The sequence below is a fragment of the Coniophora puteana genome, assembly GCF_000271625.1.
Source record: "Coniophora puteana RWD-64-598 SS2 unplaced genomic scaffold CONPUscaffold_9, whole genome shotgun sequence".
Taxonomy (NCBI): Eukaryota; Fungi; Basidiomycota; class Agaricomycetes; order Boletales; family Coniophoraceae; genus Coniophora; species Coniophora puteana.
This window is the reverse complement of record NW_006913061.1, coordinates 8,196-28,755: the sequence shown is the minus strand read 5'-3', so window position 1 is coordinate 28,755 and position 20,560 is coordinate 8,196. Positions and strand designations below refer to the sequence as shown.

At 53.5% G+C, this 20,560-nt stretch overlaps 7 protein-coding genes across 7 annotated transcripts; 2 read left to right on the top strand and 5 right to left on the bottom strand.

The window, feature by feature from the left end:
• Positions 1–691: 691 nt before the first annotated feature.
• Positions 692–3,380, bottom strand: CONPUDRAFT_126538 (uncharacterized protein; the record flags this gene model as incomplete). Its single annotated transcript, XM_007772369.1, has 6 exons — positions 2,835–3,380; positions 2,478–2,762; positions 2,193–2,414; positions 1,715–2,133; positions 1,575–1,660; positions 692–1,515 (listed from the first exon to the last, which is right to left on the bottom strand). The coding sequence occupies exons 1-6, from the start codon at positions 2,976–2,978 to the stop codon at positions 692–694; spliced, it is 1,980 nt and encodes a 659-aa protein (XP_007770559.1). The 5' UTR covers positions 2,979–3,380.
• CONPUDRAFT_166692 (uncharacterized protein) lies at positions 3,364–8,016 on the bottom strand. Its single transcript, XM_007772368.1, has 11 exons — positions 7,461–8,016; positions 7,244–7,392; positions 6,327–7,190; positions 6,116–6,273; positions 5,988–6,065; positions 4,522–5,936; positions 4,320–4,472; positions 3,964–4,020; positions 3,618–3,911; positions 3,493–3,550; positions 3,364–3,436 (listed from the first exon to the last, which is right to left on the bottom strand). Exons 1-11 carry the CDS (start codon positions 7,956–7,958, stop codon positions 3,393–3,395), a joined length of 3,768 nt encoding a protein of 1,255 aa, XP_007770558.1. The 5' UTR covers positions 7,959–8,016; the 3' UTR covers positions 3,364–3,392.
• Positions 8,017–8,531: 515 nt separating this feature from the next.
• Positions 8,532–8,935, top strand: CONPUDRAFT_59548 (uncharacterized protein; the record flags this gene model as incomplete). Its single annotated transcript, XM_007772268.1, has 3 exons — positions 8,532–8,610; positions 8,672–8,810; positions 8,881–8,935. Coding segments are annotated over 3 exons (273 nt in total), but the record flags the coding sequence as incomplete, so codon positions are not given.
• Positions 8,936–10,555: 1,620 nt separating this feature from the next.
• CONPUDRAFT_166690 (uncharacterized protein) lies at positions 10,556–12,480 on the top strand. Its single transcript, XM_007772367.1, has 2 exons — positions 10,556–11,957; positions 12,014–12,480. Exons 1-2 carry the CDS (start codon positions 10,875–10,877, stop codon positions 12,116–12,118), a joined length of 1,188 nt encoding a protein of 395 aa, XP_007770557.1. The 5' UTR covers positions 10,556–10,874; the 3' UTR covers positions 12,119–12,480.
• A 354-nt stretch (positions 12,481–12,834) lies between these two features.
• CONPUDRAFT_59235 (glycoside hydrolase family 71 protein) lies at positions 12,835–14,612 on the bottom strand (the record flags this gene model as incomplete). Its single annotated transcript, XM_007772245.1, has 9 exons — positions 12,835–13,033; positions 13,104–13,249; positions 13,311–13,386; positions 13,439–13,532; positions 13,587–13,730; positions 13,795–13,891; positions 13,953–14,275; positions 14,329–14,422; positions 14,475–14,612. The coding sequence occupies 9 exons, from the start codon at positions 14,610–14,612 to the stop codon at positions 12,835–12,837; spliced, it is 1,311 nt and encodes a 436-aa protein (XP_007770435.1).
• A 543-nt stretch (positions 14,613–15,155) lies between these two features.
• On the bottom strand, positions 15,156–17,016 carry CONPUDRAFT_83242 (glycoside hydrolase family 71 protein). The gene is made up of 9 exons (XM_007772366.1): positions 16,869–17,016; positions 16,719–16,812; positions 16,336–16,661; positions 16,186–16,282; positions 15,990–16,133; positions 15,843–15,936; positions 15,708–15,789; positions 15,512–15,657; positions 15,156–15,451 (listed from the first exon to the last, which is right to left on the bottom strand). Exons 1-9 carry the CDS (start codon positions 17,004–17,006, stop codon positions 15,253–15,255), a joined length of 1,320 nt encoding a protein of 439 aa, XP_007770556.1. The 5' UTR covers positions 17,007–17,016; the 3' UTR covers positions 15,156–15,252.
• Positions 17,017–19,382: 2,366 nt separating this feature from the next.
• On the bottom strand, positions 19,383–20,003 carry CONPUDRAFT_59203 (uncharacterized protein; the record flags this gene model as incomplete). The annotated part of the gene is made up of 2 exons (XM_007772240.1): positions 19,383–19,587; positions 19,729–20,003. 2 exons carry the CDS (start codon positions 20,001–20,003, stop codon positions 19,383–19,385), a joined length of 480 nt encoding a protein of 159 aa, XP_007770430.1.
• Positions 20,004–20,560: the final 557 nt, after the last annotated feature.

The window sequence follows — 20,560 nt, the reverse complement described above, 5'->3', positions numbered from 1 at the left end:
AGGTTTGAGATGTCCTTGGTATGCGATCTACCTTACAAAAAATCGCGGAGTGACGCAAGCATAGGGTGCATGTGCAATGCACGAATCAGTGTTTTAGGCCGAATACCGTCAGAATAGACAGTCCGCACGGGTGGCGATAATCCATATTAGGCAGGCCGTCCACCATAGCCGGTCTCAAAAAGGAAAGTCAGGGCGTTATCGCTGAGCCGAAGTCGCCGTTACAGCGGCTATAAGATTATGGCAAGGCTCGAGAGGACACTCTGTCATTGTTCCGACATATTGAGAGTTGTCGCCTTTTGCAGCGCCCAAAATTGTTTCAACGAAGGGTAAAGATGTCCTTAAAACATATAATAGCTCTATCATCCACACTGTGTCGCATGTTCACAGCTGGTTATCTGCCGAAGCTAAGAAAATTTTTACAACACCCTGTTTTTCATGCTTTGAGGCTTGCAGCTTCACATCCAGACATTCCCTCGCCAATCGCATGTACAGGCATAAAGTACAACATGTTCTCGTAATTACCATGAATTTAGTTTGAATGATTTGCCAAGGAAACGGGCACAAAAGCGAGTTGTCTATTCTGACGGTGGTGTCTACTCTGACGGTGAATCACAGTAATACCGATTAGATAAATTGCAGATTGCAAAGAGAAGCCAGAACAAATCGAAGCAAGTATCTCCTGCTAGCGTACCTAACGCGGCCGTTGAAGCCCAGCGCTCGCCTGAATAAACCGTCGCTTGTTCCTCTCGATGACCTCGCTGCTCAGGCCTTCCTCTGGTGGAATACGCTCTGTTGCAGCGACAGCGCTTGTAGCGTATCCAAGCGCCCGCTGATAATGCTTGAGATTGAGTGCCATCTGCGCTGCGTTTCCCAGAGCGATCACAAGCTGCTTCCTCGCACCACGAATCTCCGCAGTATATCTGCCGTCGGTGTTATCGTCTAGCGCAATCAGTGCCGCGGCTAGCTCCGCCGCGCTCAAGAACTTCATGCAAACGGTGTTGAAGCAGTGTGCATCCTTCTTTGACGCGAGATGCTCACGGGCATCCTCTATTCGTTCGAGAATGCGCGTCAACGAGAGCTTGATGATGCGGCAAATCATGTCAGGATGTGTGATATGTTGAATGTGCGCAAGAGATGTTGAGGAGGTCAGTCCATTGGGTGGCTTGAGAAGCGTTTGGATGCCGTCCAGTGCTTTCCGTTGCGCGAGAACAACGATAAGACGGACAAGTGCTATTGGTCCTATTGTTTCCCGAGGCGGAACTGAGAACGGGGTCTCGGTGGGCATGCTTCCAGAAGGATTCATTAGATGGGGAGTATCATAAATGTCTTTGTCGAGTTCGAGCGCCCAGACAGCTTCGTCGGCAGTTTTGCACTCGTTTAACGGTTTGCTGCACTTGACGCATCCCTGGTAAGCGATGTGAAGGAGAGACTCGATCTGTGCGTTAGAAATTCCGCAAGACTCGGCGTTATGAGTGAGGATGTCGATCAACTGTAGCGTAGATGCCAGGCATTCCACTGGGCAGGATTGAATGAGATTGGATGAAGTTCTCGACGTCGCGAAGTACAGGACGCACCGCGAGTCTTTGAGACGTTCCATAAGGAGTCACGTTCGTAAGGGTCAACACCTGTGCTGCCTTCGCGCACACTTTCATGGATATACCTCATCATTAGGTATTGACTGTCAGTATGCCGCCATATTGATTCACATACTTACATTGCAACGTGGTCTTTGTCCTCCTCTTCGACGTGCATCCAGACCTCAATCAATCTCTCCAGCCAGTCGGTACGGGAGGTCAAGATTGTTAAGGCCTGTGAGAAAGCTTTCCATTCTCGGCTTTTCTTGTCTGGTTTTGTCACCCCAGGTATTGCATGGCTCGGCAGGGCGAATAGTAAGAGGAGTGTTCGGCAGGCATACATGCTTGCTTTGCTTTGCGGGTAGTGTTCTGGTCGATCAAGAATAGCGCAATCGAGAAGTAGGTCGATGATGTGTGGCTTTTCCTTCAGAATCGCGAGGCAAAACTGACGCGACTGAGGAGGAAACGTGCACAGAACGGCATGTGCAGCAAACATTGCGTTATCCACAGTGAGCGCGTAAAAATGAGGTGGAAAGTCCTCCACTTTCTTGGGTGTTTCCTATGAGCAAGATGTGAGTGGTGGATGCGAAATGAACAGCAGCGCAACGAAGACAACACATTTTTCTTATCCATAAACATAGCTCTCTGCCAGGATGTCTCAGGGTCGTGCATTTGGGCTATCGTTTCTTCCGGCCCTTGAAGCGCGAAAACGCAAACGGCCTCAATGACATCAGCGGCCTTTGAAGGAGGTATCGTCTCTCCTAGGATGCTTGCAAACGCAAAATTATGTAAAGTAGTGGCGGCGTTCTGATGCAAAAAGCAGAATTCGTGTCGCAAGTTCTACCTCATCAAAACAAGAATGAGGATATTGAATAACCAAAATCGATGGTAACTCGGACTTACCTTCACGCAGACATCCAGCGCGCCTTCTTGTAGTAGCGCTTGGACAAGACTCCGGCGTTCTGAGACATCGCCCATCGCCATCAATGAGCTGAGCGATTCCAGGGCCCAGAACTGAGCCATATAAACCGCATTTGGCGTAGACGTCCCATACCACTCGCGCCTAGAGAGCTCTGTCATCGTAGGGACTACATCTGCTTCTATGCAGGCAAGGGCGAAAGGAGCGAAAGGAAGGTTTTTGAGGCCGACTTCGTCTCGGAGAGCTCGGAGGTCCTGGCAGAGGGTGCCCTGAGGATGTAAAATACCACAGCGAACCTGCGGTGATCATCATGTCAGACATGCAGACCTGACCTGACTTACCACCAGATCTAGAATCACGTCAGCATCTTCGTGGATACTCGTCATCTTCACAAACACCGCTCTGAGTTCCTCTGTTTGCTGAGGTCCTGGCGAGACAAAGGTAGAGTCAAACTGAGCGATCAGGGGAGTGCGGTTGTTGCGCATGGTGAGTTGAGATGAGCACCGGGGATTAGGACGAAGGAGAAACAGTCGTCGCAGTGGCGATTGATGACGAGGAACATCTCTAGCAAGCTTTGACAGGTGGCGTCCGGTGTCCGATGCAGCACGTGGCCCCGGACAACCTGGTGTGTTGGGCGTCCCTCCCCGCAGGTTTAATCACCACCGAGTACGACTATCGCGAGCCAATATGCAGCTAGACAGCATCGCTTAATTCACCACGTTAGCTGTAGAATGCCGTTGACGTTAACGCGAGCTTCCGCTTGCATATAGAAAACGGATGAGGGGCCATGAGGGACAACAGGGGCCTCAGCTAGAAGACGCTCGCTGGGATATGCGATGACGTATTGCTGAGAATGTGTAGAATACAATGGAGAGTGTGCGTAACAGAAAATCAAGACCTCAGCTCGATGGGTCATGTAACACGGCAAGCAGATAACGTTTCTCTTATGGGTGGGATCAACCAAGGAGGCTCAGCGCACAGAGACAAAGGCGGACGAACCTGGTGAGATCATAATCTCGTGGCGCTTCGTCCGTATCCTCATGAAGCGAATCGTATCCTGGTCGCAGTTTCGGTCAAAGTCAGTTGAGTCGTGAAGGAGTAACGAGTCGAGTATCATAACGTACCCCATCATCCTCCGACTCGCTGATCTCATGCAGGCCCGACTGAACGACTTCAACCATCTTCCCTATCACACTTGCATACTTGCGCCCATTCTCCCCATCGAAGATGACGCCCGAGTGTCGAATGATAGACAGGTGATCTCCTCTAGAGAGTAAGATGTATCCGAGAACAGTGCGATGTGCCGAGAGTACGGATAGTGTCTGTTCGAGGTCTGACGGCAAAGCGGGTGCGGCTGATGTAGCCGGGACAGACGAGGTGGATGCGTTGCCGTAGGTTGCAGACGTTGATGCTACAGCCTACCAGGGAGGTTTAGTTTAAAAGGTAGACTTGGAGAAGATTGAGACGCACCATGATTTGGACGGTGTGGAGGAGGGTAAAGGGGGCAAGAGAAGGCAAAGCCGCGTGCTGTATTCCGCGTCAACTCGCGTGGCAGCAACGTGATCTAGTATATCGTTCCGCCAAACCGAGTCTGTCTACGGCGGCAACAAGGACATATGTTAACATCCCTAGCCCCATACTATTTACAGCTATCATCAAGTAGGCATAACGGTGGCGAGGCAGTCCACGCCATCACAAGGTGAATTAGAGTACGCTACCAATACATGTATATAATCCTATTCTCATGTCTCCTCAAAGCCTCCCATAGCTCGGACACCCTCGACCAATCTACGGTATTCTCTCAGCAACTCGCCCACCTCACTCACACGGATATCATCCTCTGTGGCCTCGAGGAACCGTCTATTAGGTGGTGCAAGCTTGGCCCGCAACGATCCTGTTGGCGAGGCAGGGCGTTGTAGACTCAAAGTCACAGAAGCCGGAGAGTCAGCTCGCGCGCCTGCAGATAAGAGAGATGACCGCTGTTACAAGAATCAGCAACGCTGATAGCGTGTCAGCGTGAATCCTCACCTTGTCCCTGTCCTTGTCCTGCGAGAGCCGTCCCAACCCGCCCGCAACACTGGCGAGTCTGTCCGTAAGGCTCTTGGATATTCCGCCAACGCTACCGCCACCACCACTCCCGCTCGCACCAATGTCGCGCTTGTGCTTGGACCTTCGCGACCGATTCGACTTGGTCGACGCATTCATCATGCTCTCAAAGCTCCTGATGCTTCGCGCGTCGTGCGTACTCGCCCGTTCTACTGCCTCTTCTGCCTCCTCGCCTTCCTCGTCACTCCCTTCTTCTGAGGATCCACCACTCTCTCCATCGCCGTCGTCCTCGTCGTCTTCGTCGGAAAGACGATCCCCATCCCCGTACCCTGACTTGACTGACCCAGGGCGAGAAATGACAGCGACGAGCTGCTGCCCGTCTTCGCCATCCTCTCCGGTTTGTGTCTGCTGTCGACGCTGGGCGACGCTCGCTGCCAGACTCGCGATCGAGAACCCGCTTTCGCGTCGTATAATGTTGGGCTGGATCGCCCCCTTCTCTAATGCTTCCGATCCAGGTACACCAGGCACAGACGTGGGCAAGAACGACCTCAGAACACCAAACGACGAATCGACGACACCCGAGATAACCTTGTTCGCCGAGCCGGCGATTGCGTCCACCTGTTGCTCGACTCGTCCTCTCAGTGTCCCGCTCGCTGGTATTCCCAGCAACGGCGCCGAGGGCGAATCTGGCGTGGAGCCGCCGCGCACGATCGGGATGGGCGACAGGTCGGCGGCGCTGATCACTTTCTGGCTGTCGCCCAGGCCGAGCGCCTCAAGATCGACGTTCTCCAAGAAGCTGGCGGCGGCGAGGAGGTTGATGAGACAGTATGCCTCTTCGCCACCGCCAACAGACGTCGCTCTGAATCGTTGTGTGAAGAGGAGGTGCGAAACGAGGTGGGGAGGGTTGGACTTGGCGAGAGTGAAGATGAGCAAAGGTAGGAGAACATCGCCAGAAACGGGTGTGCTTGTTGGAGGCGTTGTTATCAGAAGAGGGGATGATGGGCGTGGCGCCGGGAGAGATCCCAGTGACGGTGAACCGGGGCAAGGAAGGGAAGAGCTGCGATGCGATGGTGACTGAGCAGGGGAGAGCGGTGTCTGCATGACGTCGACGCTTGTTGTTGTCGTTGAGCCTCCCAGAGGCGAGTTAACGAGGGTTACGGACTCGGGAATGGGGGGTGTAGCGGGTTCGGGGTCCGGTGCCATGACGATGGGGATGGAGAGAGGAGATGCAGATCCATCGACAAGGGCAGTGGGTGAAGCGACGAGAGGGACATCAACGCCTTCGATGGGTCCTGATGGCAATGGAGGAGGCCCTTCCTTAACCGAGCGGCCTATATCGACGACGTTCTCTTCGTCACTTGGTTTCAGGCGGATGGGTGGGAGTTTGGAGAGACCATCTGGGTGTCGGTCAGTATGCAACCGAGAACAGGTAGATCATTCCTACGTACCTACTAGAACCTTGTGTGCGTTGACGAGGACAGCACTCTTGTCTCCTGGTGAGAAACAGATGTCAAGTTGTTGCAAAGCTGTAGAATAGATATAAGGATATAGTTTAGTACGGAAATGACGAGCCCACTTTGTCCACATGCTGTGATAACGGAATTCAAGTCGTCCGCTGCGCCGCCGACGTCGACATCCAGGTGAGCAAGGGTCAAGTCAACGAGGTTCACAGCTGCCACACGACTTGATAGCGCTTCGTCGTGCGACGCGTCGTCGACCCCGTTCATGAAGATTCTGTCGCATTTCATCAGCCAATTTGCTGCTCACGATCCTAACTCCCTACTCACCTATCGTATACGACTTCGCACAACGCCCTCTCAACGATCCCTACAATGGCCCTTACTTCCTCTTCCCTCTCCTCTCCGTCTGCATGCTTGTCTGTACTGGCACCCCTGAGCCGCATGTGCAGCTCGTCATCAAGCTGCGTGAAGAACCTCTGGAAGCTGTTCTCCTCGACCTCAGTCTCTAGTGGAAGAGCCACGACATACGGCGTCCGCCCAGGAGACGCGCCTATATCCTGCAGCTTCTTCTTCCCCGCAGGCGCCCGAGTGAACGGCATATAAGGGGCTCCGAACGCAAGCGTCTTATCAAGTACCCATGGCGGAACGAGGATGGACGAGTCATCCGTATCAGCGCTCGCTTTGCCATTGCTGGAGATGTCGAGCGCAGGAGTGAGAGCTGATGCAAGCGCAGATGTGAGCGTGGAGTTGATCGAATGCGCAACGTCTCGCCTGTAGATGGGTCGGGAGATGCTGAACGCAGAGATTGGGATCGGGTGATCGTCTGTATGTGGCTGCGCTCCGCTCACCGATGTTGATGGAGAGGATCCGGGGAGGGGCACTGTGGGTGTTGGAGGCGTCGATGAGGGTTTCTGTCCAAAAAGGCTAGCGAAGGGGTTCGCCAGGCGAGACCCAGTTGCCGCGGGTGAGCGTGCTCCGGGCCGAGGGGGTAGGGGTGGTTTCTGAACCTTTGGAGGCAAAGGGAGGGCAGAACTGAAGGCGGGGACGGGGAATGTGGGGAATGATGTGGCTACGGCCAAAGGCGCAAGAGGTGGAAGTGCATTGAGCAGGGGCGTTCGAGCAGGGTTGGCGAGAATGTTTTTGAATGCCTTCGTAGATGGGTTCAGGGAGGAGCGGAATGTTAGTTCCTCGCTATGGCACAGGATGTTACGAGATGTTCAGGGAGAATCGGTAGAAGTACTCACTCCTTGAGCGTACCACGTAGACCGGAAAGTGTAATGACAGGAGAGTCATCCCGGGTCTGGCTGTCACAGAGTATGATGTGGTCTTTCATGAAGTCTGGCGTAATCTTATCCTTCTCATGAGCGGCGCTGAGCGGCAGGAGCATGCACGCCTGGGTATATGCGTCAAAATGTGCATCATAGAGCGCATATAGTGAGCCCATCGGAAGCTCTGACGTACCTTGCCCTTCGTGACCGTATCCCATATCTCTGTCCACTCATCAGACGAATCCGCCTCGTGCGAGAGCTTCTCAAGCATCGCCCATCCTAAGCTTCCAGTATCGAGGCCAATGCCTTGTGCAGCCGATCGCAGGTTCACCAGCTGCAGTCGACTGGTCGCGCCACCCTGGCCACCCTGACTTTGAGGAGCCACCGGTATAGACACGGCCACGCTGGACTGCGCCGATGGTGCCGTTGTTGGGACACCCGGAGGGGCAGTTCTTTGTCGTGGGGTATATGGCACATATTTGTGCGCTGTTCCTGCTGCTGAATTCGGCGGGTGATGCTGCCCTGCCGGTTCCCCGGGTCCTGAAGGAGGACTGGTTGTGCCAGTGCTGCTGGAATTGGGCGAAAGAAGAGGATGTGCTGCGAGGGTCTCGAATGAGGATGTGCGGGAAACGTTCGCTCCCTGCACGCGTCCAATGGAGGAGGCAGGAAAAGCCTCCCTCTTGTATGTCATTATAAAGAAAGAGAGAAAGAGTTGTATGAAATATAATGCCCTTTACCAGCGAGCAGAGATGCAGGCGACGCGGGGCTTGGCGTTGTCGAGAACGGAAATGGAGACATTGCCTCCGAAGTGATCATGTGATACAGCCTTAGATTCCCACGCTAGGTGCGCGCAGGGGGAGCGAAAAGCAAGTGCCCGCCAACGTCGTCAACGCAAGACTCCTCAAGAAAACGACGCCATGGTGAGTCTTGCTGCCATTGCTCGCTGTCATACACGTCCTAGGACACATACGATGCGTATGGTTCGACTTGGGGCACAGACGGAATGCTGGATGGGTTGGATGGGTTGGATGGACTCTGGATGGATCGGATGATGTCCCTTTGCGTGTATGATCCCTGTTATCCGTTGACCTTGCTGACCCCACTTTCCTCCGTCAGACTAAAGGTTCGTAACATTGTCAATTGTGGTCTTGGAAAATGGTTGACGGAGACATTGATTCTGTTCTATGTCGTCTGATTGATTAGGTACTTCGTCATTCGGGTACGCACATCTCCTCCTCTTCACCGTTCGCCTTCTCATCTACTCACCTATAGTAAGCGCCACACCAAGTCGCACACCGTCTGCCGGCGATGCGGCAACCGCGCCTTCCACAGGCAGCACAAAAGTACGCCTTATTCTTCATTATCAAACGCATCCACATTCTTAACCGTATCTAACTCGCGCAGCTTGCGCACAGTGCGGCTACCCCTCCGCCAAGCTTCGCTCGTATGAGTGGGGCCAGAAGGCCAAGCGCCGAAAGACCACCGGTACTGGTCGCATGCGCTCCCTCAAGGAGGTCTCGCGGAGATTCAAGAACGGCTTCAGGTGAGCACCTCCACCTAACTTGCCATTTCCTGTCGAAAAAGGCACCCGTTTGATTGACGATGCTTTACAGAGAAAACACCGTCGCCAAGAAGCGTACCCGCAAGTCAGCTGAGGCATCAGCATGAACGGGCTCCCGCCCGTGATGCTCCGGGGGATATCCAGAATGATCACGTCGTATACGTATCATTGCAGGCGTCGCATTATTTCGTCTCTCCGCCACTGTATCGACCACCTCTATAGCTATGCACGCATGTCGCACCTACGCAAAATCCATGACCCCATGCCTCTGCGGTTCTTTCCCTGTCTGATAGTCTGAGAGCATATGCCTGGTGTGTGAGTTGCTCATGCCCTCACCTCCAGATAACCACATATGTCTCATGCTCGCCATGTCCGCGTATTGCTTGTCGCGGAAGCTACAGGCGGACGCCACCAAGACTTCGAGTTCATAGCCAGGATTAAAGTACATCTTATCATGTTCGAAGTTGCCCGAGGCCAAAGTTATGCAAGCCCAGGCGTGCCATTTCGCTAAGAAAAATGGGTATCATCCCAAGCTGCCACCTGAGATATATCTGTTCGGCGAGTAGTCGCCGTTGATCGAACGTTTGAGACGCGTCAACAGGAGTCCGTTCGGAATTGCTTGTCGATGACGATACAATATGGCGATGTAAGTGGCGAGACTGAGACCTGCTGAGACCTACTCGAGGTCAGGACCGAGCGTAAATGCCGAGCATCACCCGTCGCTTCGGGGCGAAGCAACAACAGCTGTTGACCCTTTACCTTTGACAACCCGCTGCAGTCCGGCAACCAGACTGATCGATACCTGACAGTCCAATCTTGCGTTTCGTTCAATCATTCATCCCAGGAACGAGATTCTTCGTGATGAAGAGGTACTCGAAAAGTCTTTATGTACGTACATCGGCATTTTTCTTTGGGCTGCCTCCCGCATGCTTACAGCAGCGGAATGTGGGTTTGGGGAACATGATCAATTGACCGGACACGGTTTGTGGATGCTTTGACATATTCAGACCTTTTTGAGTGTTTGTTGCCCCAAATGTCGGTCTACGCCTGGCTCGAGGTCCACCGGCATACTCGACGGACAAGCCTGAAGTAGCGCCCATTGATGCATGTTGCATCGTCGACGTCCCTTGATGTCGATGTCAAGTCCATTACCGCATCGTGAATGTGATTTGACCACAGCCGTAACACATGGATCATGATGTACCCCCAGGCGTCTCCAAGCGCAAACAAATGCGATGCACAGCAGATAACCCTCGTCAGGGAGATATCACTGGCGACGCAGCGACTCCGTCATTTGGAGGTGCGTGCCGTGTGTTTCAGCCGCAACTCCAGGTGCAACCCCGCTAGCAATGATGGAATCTGTGCATTCTTGTACATATGAAACGCAGCGGGACTCCCATCGGGAGAGGCTGTCAAGATGTCAACGAACGAGGCTAGGGAGGAGCGTGATAGCATCAGGCACAAGCACCGCATCTTGACAAGCAACCGCATTCTCACATGCAAAGTTGAAGCTTTGGACAGGCTCCGTTGATCTTGATCCACCCAGATTAGGCGTTTATGCATCATTTACCCCTCGGTTTAGCTGTTTCTCCAGGGGGGCCGATACGCCGTTTGACTTACTTATGTGGCTGTTGAGGCAGGGTCCGGGATGTCGTCTTCGCTATCTTGCGCTCCTACTTGCACAACTGAAGCAGGCTGGATGCTGGCATGCCTCAGTTAGCATAATTCTCGCTCCCCAGACGCTTTTTACTTCTTCTCCCATTGAAGTTGAGAGGTTCCATCATCCGTCTCAGCGAAACTCCATCCCTTGCAATAATCTGCGACGTTTGGAGCGGCACGAGTTTCAGGTCTATCACACCATACCAACCTGGATTTCTCTCTTCTAGTGCCTGGGACCTTCTCGCTATCATTGGACTTTGGTGTCTCTGCATTCTCGTTTGTCGCCACGGTCCCACCGCTACCTGTTCTGTTCCTTCGCCTTTCCCTCTATCCTTCACTACTCTTCCCTCGCTTCGTATCTCCCATTTTAGCCATCGCCTTGTAAAGATGGGACTCTTCTCGCGAAAGAAGAGCAAACCTGCCGCCCTGCCCGACCTATACATCGTCGACCCAGGTTATCAATCACAACAAAACACCCCCGTCAAGATAGGCTTTTTTGGCTTGAAAACGCCTCGGACGCCCAAGACACCCAGTACGCCTGCTCCACCATACGATAGTGTATCATACGGTCGCGGATATGCTGCACCCCCCATTCCTCCCATTCCTTCTGTGCCGCCAACGGTTCCATTATCAAGGCAGTCCTCAGCTCACAACAACACGGCACCCAAATTCATCAAGAAGCGACCATCGCTGCCATCAATCGGCCAACCCAAGAACGGCGTCGTCCGGCCACCATGTCTCTTCCCGCCATCCGATTACACCGCACCAGCACAAGTATGGGCAGCGAGTGTGCAGCGCCTCGCCGAACACGCCGAGTGCCGAATACGACGGGTCGTGCACTGCTCCGTCCGATCCAACGCTACCGGCTCGCAGGGTCCCTCGCATGAGTTCGTTGTGGTCTACATCCGCCATCCATGTGGGGCAGACGCGATCATGGTGGCCGAGCGTGGTGGGCAGGACGAGGACGCACACCCGCAGCAGCAAGATTCCTGGGATCCACAACGGCGATCATCGCAGGAAACCTTGATCGAGGAACGCCTACGCATTCCGGTCACGCTTGTTCGTCTTCCGCCCGCCGACCGTGTACGCCTCGCGCCCCTCGGCGACGCGGGGGCACTGCTATCGCGGTACGCCGGAGGCGTGAACGAGCTCCACACGCTCTCGTTCCCGAAGGAGCGTCTCGCCCCACACGTCGCGCACGTCGCAGCTCTCTTGTGTGCTTTGAATCTGCACAATCCAACGACGAACGGCGGGAGCTCGCAGCGCGCCGCATGGCATGCGTACACGTTCACCGAAGTGCTCCACACGATCTTCGGCGGCGACGGCAAGGCGAGCAAGAAGTGGGTCCGCGCGCCGTACGGCGGTCTCCGTGTCGGCATAGAACATACCGTCGAGGGCGCGATAGGGAGTTATCAGCGCAAGTGGGAGGACTTCATGAAGAAGCTGGCGCAGCCTTCTGTCAAGGCAAAGGTACGCACACCTATCATGGTACTCATACAGAACGACGTGCTGAATGAGAGCCAAAGGTGGTTGATGAGAAGGCGCTGCGGAAAGAACAGAAGAAGGCTAAGAAGAAGGAAGAGTGCAACGCGTTTGCTGACATGTTGCGTACAATGGAAAACCAGTACTAATGTTGTCTCAAACGTCTTCCCCCCTTGTTCATTTTCTGCCTTCTGTGTTCGCCGTGTATATCCTGATACTTCATGTCTAAACACGCTTACGCTTGCATCTCACGATCTTATCTATTCGCCACATGTCTCCATCGATTTGTTCTCGCGTTTTATGTCGATATCTTACTTGTTTATGCGTACACTACTGGGATTATAGGTTACAGTCTCCCTACTCATGTACTTCTAGCTTCCGGTCTTATTACTGCAGACACACATCTGCGTCTATCTATCACTCGTTTAACATTTACTGCTCTCCACCACAATTAAGAGGATGTATAGCGTTTGACTGCGGGTTCAGAAGGATAAAGACGCGCTGAAGGCCCTGCTCAAGTAAACATTACATCATTTGGGGGAGTTCATTTACAGCGCCGATACTAGGAAAGTCCAATTCAAGCTACTCTATCGTCAGAAAAAGCATTCAACGCCCTCAATCGGGCGCATTAGGGGTCGATGCCGTTGACTACTCAATGGTACGTGTACAAGCAGTCGGGAGACATTAACCTTCGAGTACCTGCGGTCCCTCGTGTCTAAAATCGCACTCAAAGCCATTCTCAAAAAGACCAATACAGATGATTATATTCAATGATCTCAAAAGCGTGTATAAACCCAAACAATCTCAAACTTTCAGACACAAACCCAGTAAGACTTTGTTTTACCTGATCTAGCAACGAAGGGCCTTAGGCAGTCACTTTGCCGACGTAAGCGTTAAAGTTGTTAACCGTGCAGGTACTGCTGATCTGCTGAGAGCTCGTCCCCTGCATGACAGGCGACCCATTGCGCTGGAGCGCAAACACCTGCTGGCCGAGGCCCATCGGCGCGCTGACGGTGTTGATACCGGCGGGGACGTCGATCGAGACTGCAGCATTTGATCCAGATCTAAGCATTGGGAAGCAAACGCATACTGTATTAGCACCCAGATACGTTGCCTAGAGGACTAGAAATATACGTGATGACGACAGTGGCGGGCGAAGTGGTCAACGCGGTGACGAAGACGAGGTCATCATCGAACTCGTAGCCGGTGGGCTGGGCAACGCTGTCGGAGCAGGCGGCGTCCTTGGGCGAGGGGCGGTAGTAGTAGACAAGCTCTTCCGTCTGAAGAGTAATATGAGTCACCAGTTGAATACGGGGATATGAGTCGGAAGCAAACCTCGACCGTAGGGGAGGATGCGCCAGCCTTGTATGCTTTGATGTAAGGAGCAGCGACGTCCCTCCATGCGTCATGAGTCATGCTATACGGTACTATAAGATTGTCGCCCCATGAGATAGCACGAAGAGACGTACCCGGTGACCCATTGGACAGCGCCGGTGTCTCCACCAGCATAGACGCTGGGGTTATCGGGGTGCAGAGGGCCGATGTAGTGCGACTCGCCAAAGTCTGAGCATCAAAGCATAAGACCACAATGTACGTATGTGGAAACAGGTTTCTTACCATTCCAGGTCACGATCTCCACGAACTGGGGAGCGAGTTGGAGAACCTGATCCCAGCGGGTGTTCCACAGCCAGTCGCTGTAGAAGATCCAGTTCTTGTTGTACGAGCTCGGGCCGTAGTGGGTGAAGAACCAGGGTGAAACAGCTGCGCGAGTGAGTGGATGAGTGAGAGATCATAGATCAACGCAGTCGATGAATAAAGGACCTACGCATCATGTATGGATTCGAGCCGAGGTTGGTAATGTACTCCTGGTCCAGCGTGGTGGTCATGTTCTGGTCAATGGGCTGGTTGTTCTGGTTGGGCCACTAATTTGTTCGTCAGCACATATGCACCGTGAATTAAGGTCTGCAGCGGGAAATGACTCACAGCACCCCAGCTGAATCCACAGCTCACGCCGTTGTCCCCACCGAATGAGCCGGGTTGCCAGTTCGGGCAGGCAAAGAGGGGCTTAGACTGGGAAGCGACGTCTCCCCAGTTGAAGCCATCGCCAACGAAGGTGGAGACGAAGACCTCGTTGTTGTAGATGAACTGACCATCCATCGCGCCGTAGGTGTTGATGTACTGCGCGATAGTTGAGGTGTCGCCAGTGGTCCAGTACGAGAAGTCGAACGAGATGAAGACCTTGAAGCCGGTTGCTGAGGCCGCGGCGTATGCGTAGCCGAGCTGCTGGTCGTTGTACGAGTCCTTGCCTTGAAGGGTAAGTTAGTGCACCGTAACGTCGAGGAAGATAGACTCTATGTACCGATGTTGAGGGCAAAACCGTCAATGCCGATGCTCTGTGCGAGCTGCATATCCGCCGTCCAGTCATCTTGGGTATAGGACGCGACAATGCCGACCTTAATGATACACGGTTAGCATTCAATACCATAGCATTTTCTACGGGCTCACCATGAAGTGGGCGAAGACATACTTGTCGCCGCTAGCGCGATCAACAAGCTCCTCTGTACCACGAGTGGGCAAGATCGCTCCGAGTGCCGACGACGCGAGCGCAGCGGCCTGGACGAGACGAGAGAACGAGAGTTTCATGGTGGAAGTTCAAGTGCTTGAATGCTTTCCGTCCCACAGGAGTCGGATTTATACCATCATGAAGGGTGGCCCACTTTGAGTCTCGAGCTCAGAGAAGAAGACAGGAATCAGTGGAAACGCCGCAAGACACCGCGACCATCATGACATGGCAAAGCCGCCGCATAGCCGGGGGGAAGGCCTCCGAGGCTCATGTTTGAATAAGCATGTCGACGTAGGCTGGCGTTCGCTGAATGAGACCAAAGTGAGGGTGTTGGATGTGGCAACGTTTTCGTTGTGCTGGAGGTTGCTGGCTGACAGACAGTGACAGCCCCTGGCAGCCTGTGACGTTGATCTACAAGTGCTCCATGCGTGCTGAAGGTCACGCGGGAAAGTGCCCTCTTCTCGACCAATCCCGTTGCTCTGGAACCCGCGACGAGAGCTCACTTCATGATGCATCTTCAGGGAGTACGGCGAGCAACACCTCTCAGTTCGTACCTTGCAACCTCGAACGAACGCAACCACACGAATCAGGGCAAACCGTTGAACCATTCAGCCAAAGTCAGAGCCCATTTCCCATGATAAATTACGCATTTGAACCCGACTAGATACACAGATGTCCCGCGTTGTAAGCCAACTTGACTTACCATGTATGACACTTAACTCAAGCCTTGACACTGCCGACATATGCGTTGAAGTTGTACACCGTGCAGGTGTTGGAGATGTCCTGAGAACTCGTTCCTTGTATGACCGCCGCCCCGTTGCGCTGGAGCTCGAACGTCTGCGAGCCGAGACCCATCGGCGCACTGACCGTGTTGATACCAGCGACGACAGGAATCGACACCGGTGCATTCGAACCAGAGCTAAAGCAAAATGAAGTGTAAGTGGAGCGCGAAGGGGGAGAAAGAGAAACAGGAACGTACGTAATAACCACTGTTCCGGGAGACGATGTCATCGCGATGACGAAGACGGAATCATCGTCGTACTCGTACCCAGTGGGCTGGGCGACGCTGTCAGAGCAGGTGGTGTCCTTCGGTGTGGGGCGGTAGTAGTACACCAGCTCTTCGGTCTATAAAAACTATGAGGTTCGCCGCGCCTGATTCACATTGGGCCACGTACGGTCACAGTAGGAGACGAGTCGCCGTTCTTGTAGGCTTGGATGTAAACTTGGGCGACATCCCTCCATGCATCGTGGGGGAAGCTAAGAATTGCTGTTAGCTAATGTAACGTACGAGAGTCGAGACAGGAACGCACCCAGTGACCCATTCAACAGCTCCTGTGCTTCCACCAGCGTAGACACTAGTGTCATCCGGGTGGAGAGGGCCGACGTAGTGGGACTCGCTGAAATCTGTTCATTCCGAGTGAGTATGCAGTAGTAAAGTTGCCGAAGTCTATCCTTACCGTTCCAAGTAATGATTTCCACGAACTGAGGAGCGAGTTGGAGAACCTGTTCCCAGCGGGTGTTCCACAGCCAGTCACTGTAGAAGATCCAGTTCTTGTCGTACGAATTCGGACCGTAGTGGGTGAAGAACCAGGGCGAGACGCCTGAAAGAGCGAATGAAGCACAGCCCATGCAAATGTGACGAGCGTAACTTACCCATCATGTAGGGCATGGACCCAAGAGCATTAAGGTAGTCTTGATCTCCTGCGGTGGTCATATTCTGGTCGATGGGCGCGTTGTCGCTGCTGGGCCACTGCGACAACGTCAGAAAGTGCGCTTCCTTCACAAGTATAAAGGAATCCTTACAGCGTTCCAGTTGAAACCACAGCTAACACCGTCGGCGCCTCCGCTGAGCGAAGCAGCCTGGTAGTTGGGGCATGCGAAGAGCGCCGGAGACTCCGATGCGACGGTGGACCAGTCAAAGCCATCGCCGATGAAGGTGGAGACGAACACATCGTTGTTATACGTGAACTGGGCGGACTGGGACGCGTATTGGGTGATGTTCCCCGCGATCAACGAAGTGTCGGCGGAGGACCAGTAGGAGAAGTCGAATGAAAGGAACACCTTGAAGTCGAGCGCCGCAGCGGCCGCGTAGGCGTACCCGAGCTGTTGGTCGTTGTATGGATCCATTCCTGCAAATCTAAGGTGAGCATCTTAACTTTGCCAAGTCGGTAATGAACCCAACGCACCGATGTCCAGGGCAAAGCCGTCGATACCGATGCTCTGGGCGAGCGTCATGTCGTTTGCCCAGTCATCCTGAGTGTAAGAGGCCACAATCCCAACCTAGAGCAACATCACCGTCCCACATGTTCCGAGGAAAATGGTGATCGTACACTTACGATAAAGTGAGCGAAGACATATTTAGTACCAGAAGCACGCTCGACGAGTTCTTCTGTTCCACGGGTGGGTAGAGTCGCACCCAGAGCCGATGAAGCGAGAGTAGCGACTTGGAGAAGACGAGAGAAAGTGAGACGCATTGTAGGAGCTTGGGCGTTGATTCTCCCACCTCAAGCCGATGGTATTTATACAAATCCTGGCACTGTCCAGGCTCGGGGAAGGGCCTGAATTCGCGCTGTAACACATCATGATATGACAAGCCTCCGCGCTCGCACACAGCAAAGTTTACTATAGAGACGCTAAATATAGGTCGCAAACGCAAAGACGCTGGCGATCTTCGGCATGGTGGCTGGCATGTTCCTGAGCAGGCTTGAAAGCGGGAGGGAATCTGCAGACAAAGCCACCGCCCCGAGGCCCCGAAGTCAGGAGCGTGTGTGAGTAGAAAGGACAGAATCACGCACAGTCTCTGCAGGTCTCTGAGAACATGAAGGTGGTCCAGGACAGGGGCTCTTCGAAATTACGTAGTCTCGATAAAACGTCCGTTTCATCGGCAAACCGAGACGAAAAGCCCTGAGCTACGCAGCGTGTGGCATGTGGTTGCAGATAAAATAAAACAGGGATGCATCCCGTCTGGAGTTGCGTGCATGGCTCCCTGGGATTGGGTACTTTGTTTGAAACATCCCACAGAATGCCGTGACGTGACACGAGACGATAGAGTCTGTTAATGATGATCAACAGAAGCGGGAATGTAAATGTGTGTCGCCAGGGGTAAGCGGCCTCAAGGGGGGCGACGGAAGCTAACTTGAGCTTGAGGACGCGTAACATGCAATAGCGTAAGAGCGTCAACACTTCAGATCAAAAATTTGGACGGCAAAAAGCAATGAACGATTGAAAGAGGCGTATGAGATTTACCCCTTGCAGGTTGTGAGCTTGAAGAGAAGCGGGTCTGACTTTGGGAAAGGGCAAGGCAGCTCGGAAGTCTCCGAACAGCTGTGAAGTTCAATACTCGGCAAGCTCTCGGCAGACATGTTTTATCCAGGCACTATCCCTTTAGTAGCTAACGCACTTGCTCTATATCACATGGCCACGTCTTTGGCTATGCTGCATATATCACGACGTGCATTGCCATCGGTGGCCATCTAGCCCTTGAAACTTGTGTACTTCTCACTCGAGGCTTCTGTCGATCTGTCGGCATCTGTCCTCGACGGAGATCTTGGTTGTGTCCCGCTCTTTGCCCACTACTAGTTTTTGGTCCCCGCCACCGAGCATGGTGTTCAACTCACTCTAAGCACCAATTACAGCTGCACGTCTGGGAAAACGGGCATACTTACTCCTGCAAGGTCTGAAAAGTCGAAACTGGATCAAGCTTTCACAAGAAGAAGGTAACAAACGTTGGGATTGGTCATTGTCTCTGGGTCTCCGTACTGCAAGGCCGTCCTCCTCGAGTTCATCTGCTGGCAAAAGAAGACGCTACATGGATTGACGTGGCGACAGGGAGTTGACTGGAGTCCAACTCCCGTCGAGCCCGAGTCCGTGAACACATCTCAGTAAATCTCTTCTGTGGAGTTTCGAATCTTGCTCGTCCAGCACTGAGATATGTCGCAGGTTTTGGACATAGACTATCTATCTTCTCGGCGCTAGATGTATAACTCAGCTCGAGGTCGTTGCATGAGGGTAACAATCTATCGTATCCTGGGATCCAGTCAAGCCTGGACAGACGGGGATTGCGTATCGACGTTGACAGCAGCGTAGAATGCTTCAAAGGACTGGACAGCTTGGTCGACGTGGCTCTGTAGTTTTCTCTAGTTCTTTCAAATGGCAAGACAGCCGTATAATAATACGGGACGGATTTCTGATCCGAGTCTACTGAACGCTTACGCTGTCAGCCCAAAGCCTGACCACGCACAAGCACGGCATGACTTTCACAAGGTCGTAATGTATTAGTAGAGCAAATTATTTGCGATGTTCCTTTTATTGGCCACATAACTATCGATCGTTGCGTAGGGCGAGTACTGCCTCATCCCCGACTCCATAGTATGTCGCCCCATGTTATGCTTATCTCCCATTACCAGGCAATGCTTGGTGACTCATGCTAGTAGTTGGTGTGATACGATGGCGAGTCAGAACGTTGATAATTCGCAGTATGATCTATACAATATTAAGGCAATACAAAGTCCACTAGGCTACACAATGACCAAAGAACGGATATCGAAACAACGTGGTGTTGTCGAGTACACAAGGAAGAGGCAATAAATAGCCGAATCCAAAACATCATCCGTCTGTCCCGTTCCGGCGGGGAATGCAATAATAAGATATACAATCCAATAAACGACAGCAAGAACGAAAGCGCGATACAAGACCGAGCAAAAACAACGACGAACGGGGACGAGAAACATGCGCGGACCACGGCACCGGTCCGATCATCCGGAAGCATCGGTGGACCCGCGCTGCGGCGCAGTGAGCGCAGTAGCCCCTATTTTTCAAAGAACAGAATCCGGCAACCGAAGGTCAATACTTCAGTCGAGCGAGACGGGAAGCAAAAGCGGCGGACGTCCCGTGGCTGCGCGCCATGCGGCCTGCTTGGTGCGCAGGCCGGCGAGCACATCGAACAACTGTTGGCGCACTTCGGGCATGTACGCCGAGAGCGCGGCGGGTGAGGGGTTTTGGCCGAGGCACACTTCGAGGATAGACCGCAGGCGCTGAGGGATCGGGTGTATATCTCTGGATGCATGGATGGGGGCGGAGCGGGGATGCGGAGCCGCAGGCGTAGACAGATCGAAGGAGATCAGTGAGGAAGGCGATGGGGATGATGATGAGCCTGTGCATCGGGTGCTGGGACTAAGCCCTGTGGGATGGACATACCTCGTGTCGATGTTGTAAGCGCTGAAGGCGTGCACGACAGCGTTGAACGCGTTTCCGAAATTGATGTAGGCGTCGCTGACTTTTTCGGCAGCAGCGCGCACGGACGCCCAGGCTTGCAGCGACGTCTGTATGCTTTTCATCGCGGTGATAAGGGCGTGTACGGCGGCAGGCACGTCGGTGGTGGGGGTAGGGTACTGCGGGTAGACCAGTTGAAGTCCATGGGGGTTGCTCAAGCATGAAGGCGAACGCACCGAGTTAGAACGGTAGGCCTGCATTACGAAGAACGTATAGGGAAGAACACTAAAGTGCGATTACTGTAGAGTCTATTTCAGAAGAGAAGTCGAGAGAAAGAGAAGTAAACGGAAGCAAATAAGGGAGTGGGGTATGTTGGCAAAGAAAGGAGGAGGCAAGCGGACTCACATATATAAGCCATCGACTGGTATCGGCGGACGGCCACAGTTAGCGCCGCCGCGAGTGCGGTGAGGATGTGCGTGAGGGTGGACATGTTTCGCGTATAGGTCCCGCATAGGTCTACAGCATTGGCTCGCGGCAGTTCTCGTGCTTCAGTGCACCTGGATGACAGCTGTCGCCTCAGTGACGTCTCTGTCCTAGGCGTTCAGTCGCGGGTCGTGTTCCAGCATGATAGGAAGAGTTCGTTCTTGTTCGGCTCAGCTGCAGAGGCGCCTCGGTATGGCGCTAGGATCTGGGAGATTAGGGGCGCTGGGCACTGAGTAGAGGCTGAGGGTAAGTCGAGTCGAGGAGAAGGAGATGGACGGTGGCAGGGTCGATGGTTGCAATCGCCAACACGACCAGCCGTGCCGATCACACAGCC

Coding starts and splice junctions, on each gene's coding strand:
- CONPUDRAFT_166692 (XM_007772368.1), bottom strand. CDS start 7,958: ATGACATACAAGAGGGAGGCTTTTCCTGCCTCCTCCATTGGACGCGTG. Junction 3,912..3,963: donor TCCACACCGTCCAAATCATG/GTGCGTCTCAAT, acceptor CCTCCCTGGTAG/GCTGTAGCATCAACGTCTGC. Junction 3,551..3,617: donor GCGAGTCGGAGGATGATGGG/GTACGTTATGAT, acceptor AACTGCGACCAG/GATACGATTCGCTTCATGAG.
- CONPUDRAFT_166690 (XM_007772367.1), top strand. CDS start 10,875: ATGGGACTCTTCTCGCGAAAGAAGAGCAAACCTGCCGCCCTGCCCGAC. Junction 11,958..12,013: donor AGCCTTCTGTCAAGGCAAAG/GTACGCACACCT, acceptor TGAGAGCCAAAG/GTGGTTGATGAGAAGGCGCT.
- CONPUDRAFT_83242 (XM_007772366.1), bottom strand. CDS start 17,006: ATGCGTCTCACTTTCTCTCGTCTTCTCCAAGTCGCTACTCTCGCTTCA. Junction 16,662..16,718: donor CGGCTTTGCCCTGGACATCG/GTGCGTTGGGTT, acceptor TTAGATTTGCAG/GAATGGATCCATACAACGAC. Junction 15,937..15,989: donor GGAAATCATTACTTGGAACG/GTAAGGATAGAC, acceptor CGGAATGAACAG/ATTTCAGCGAGTCCCACTAC.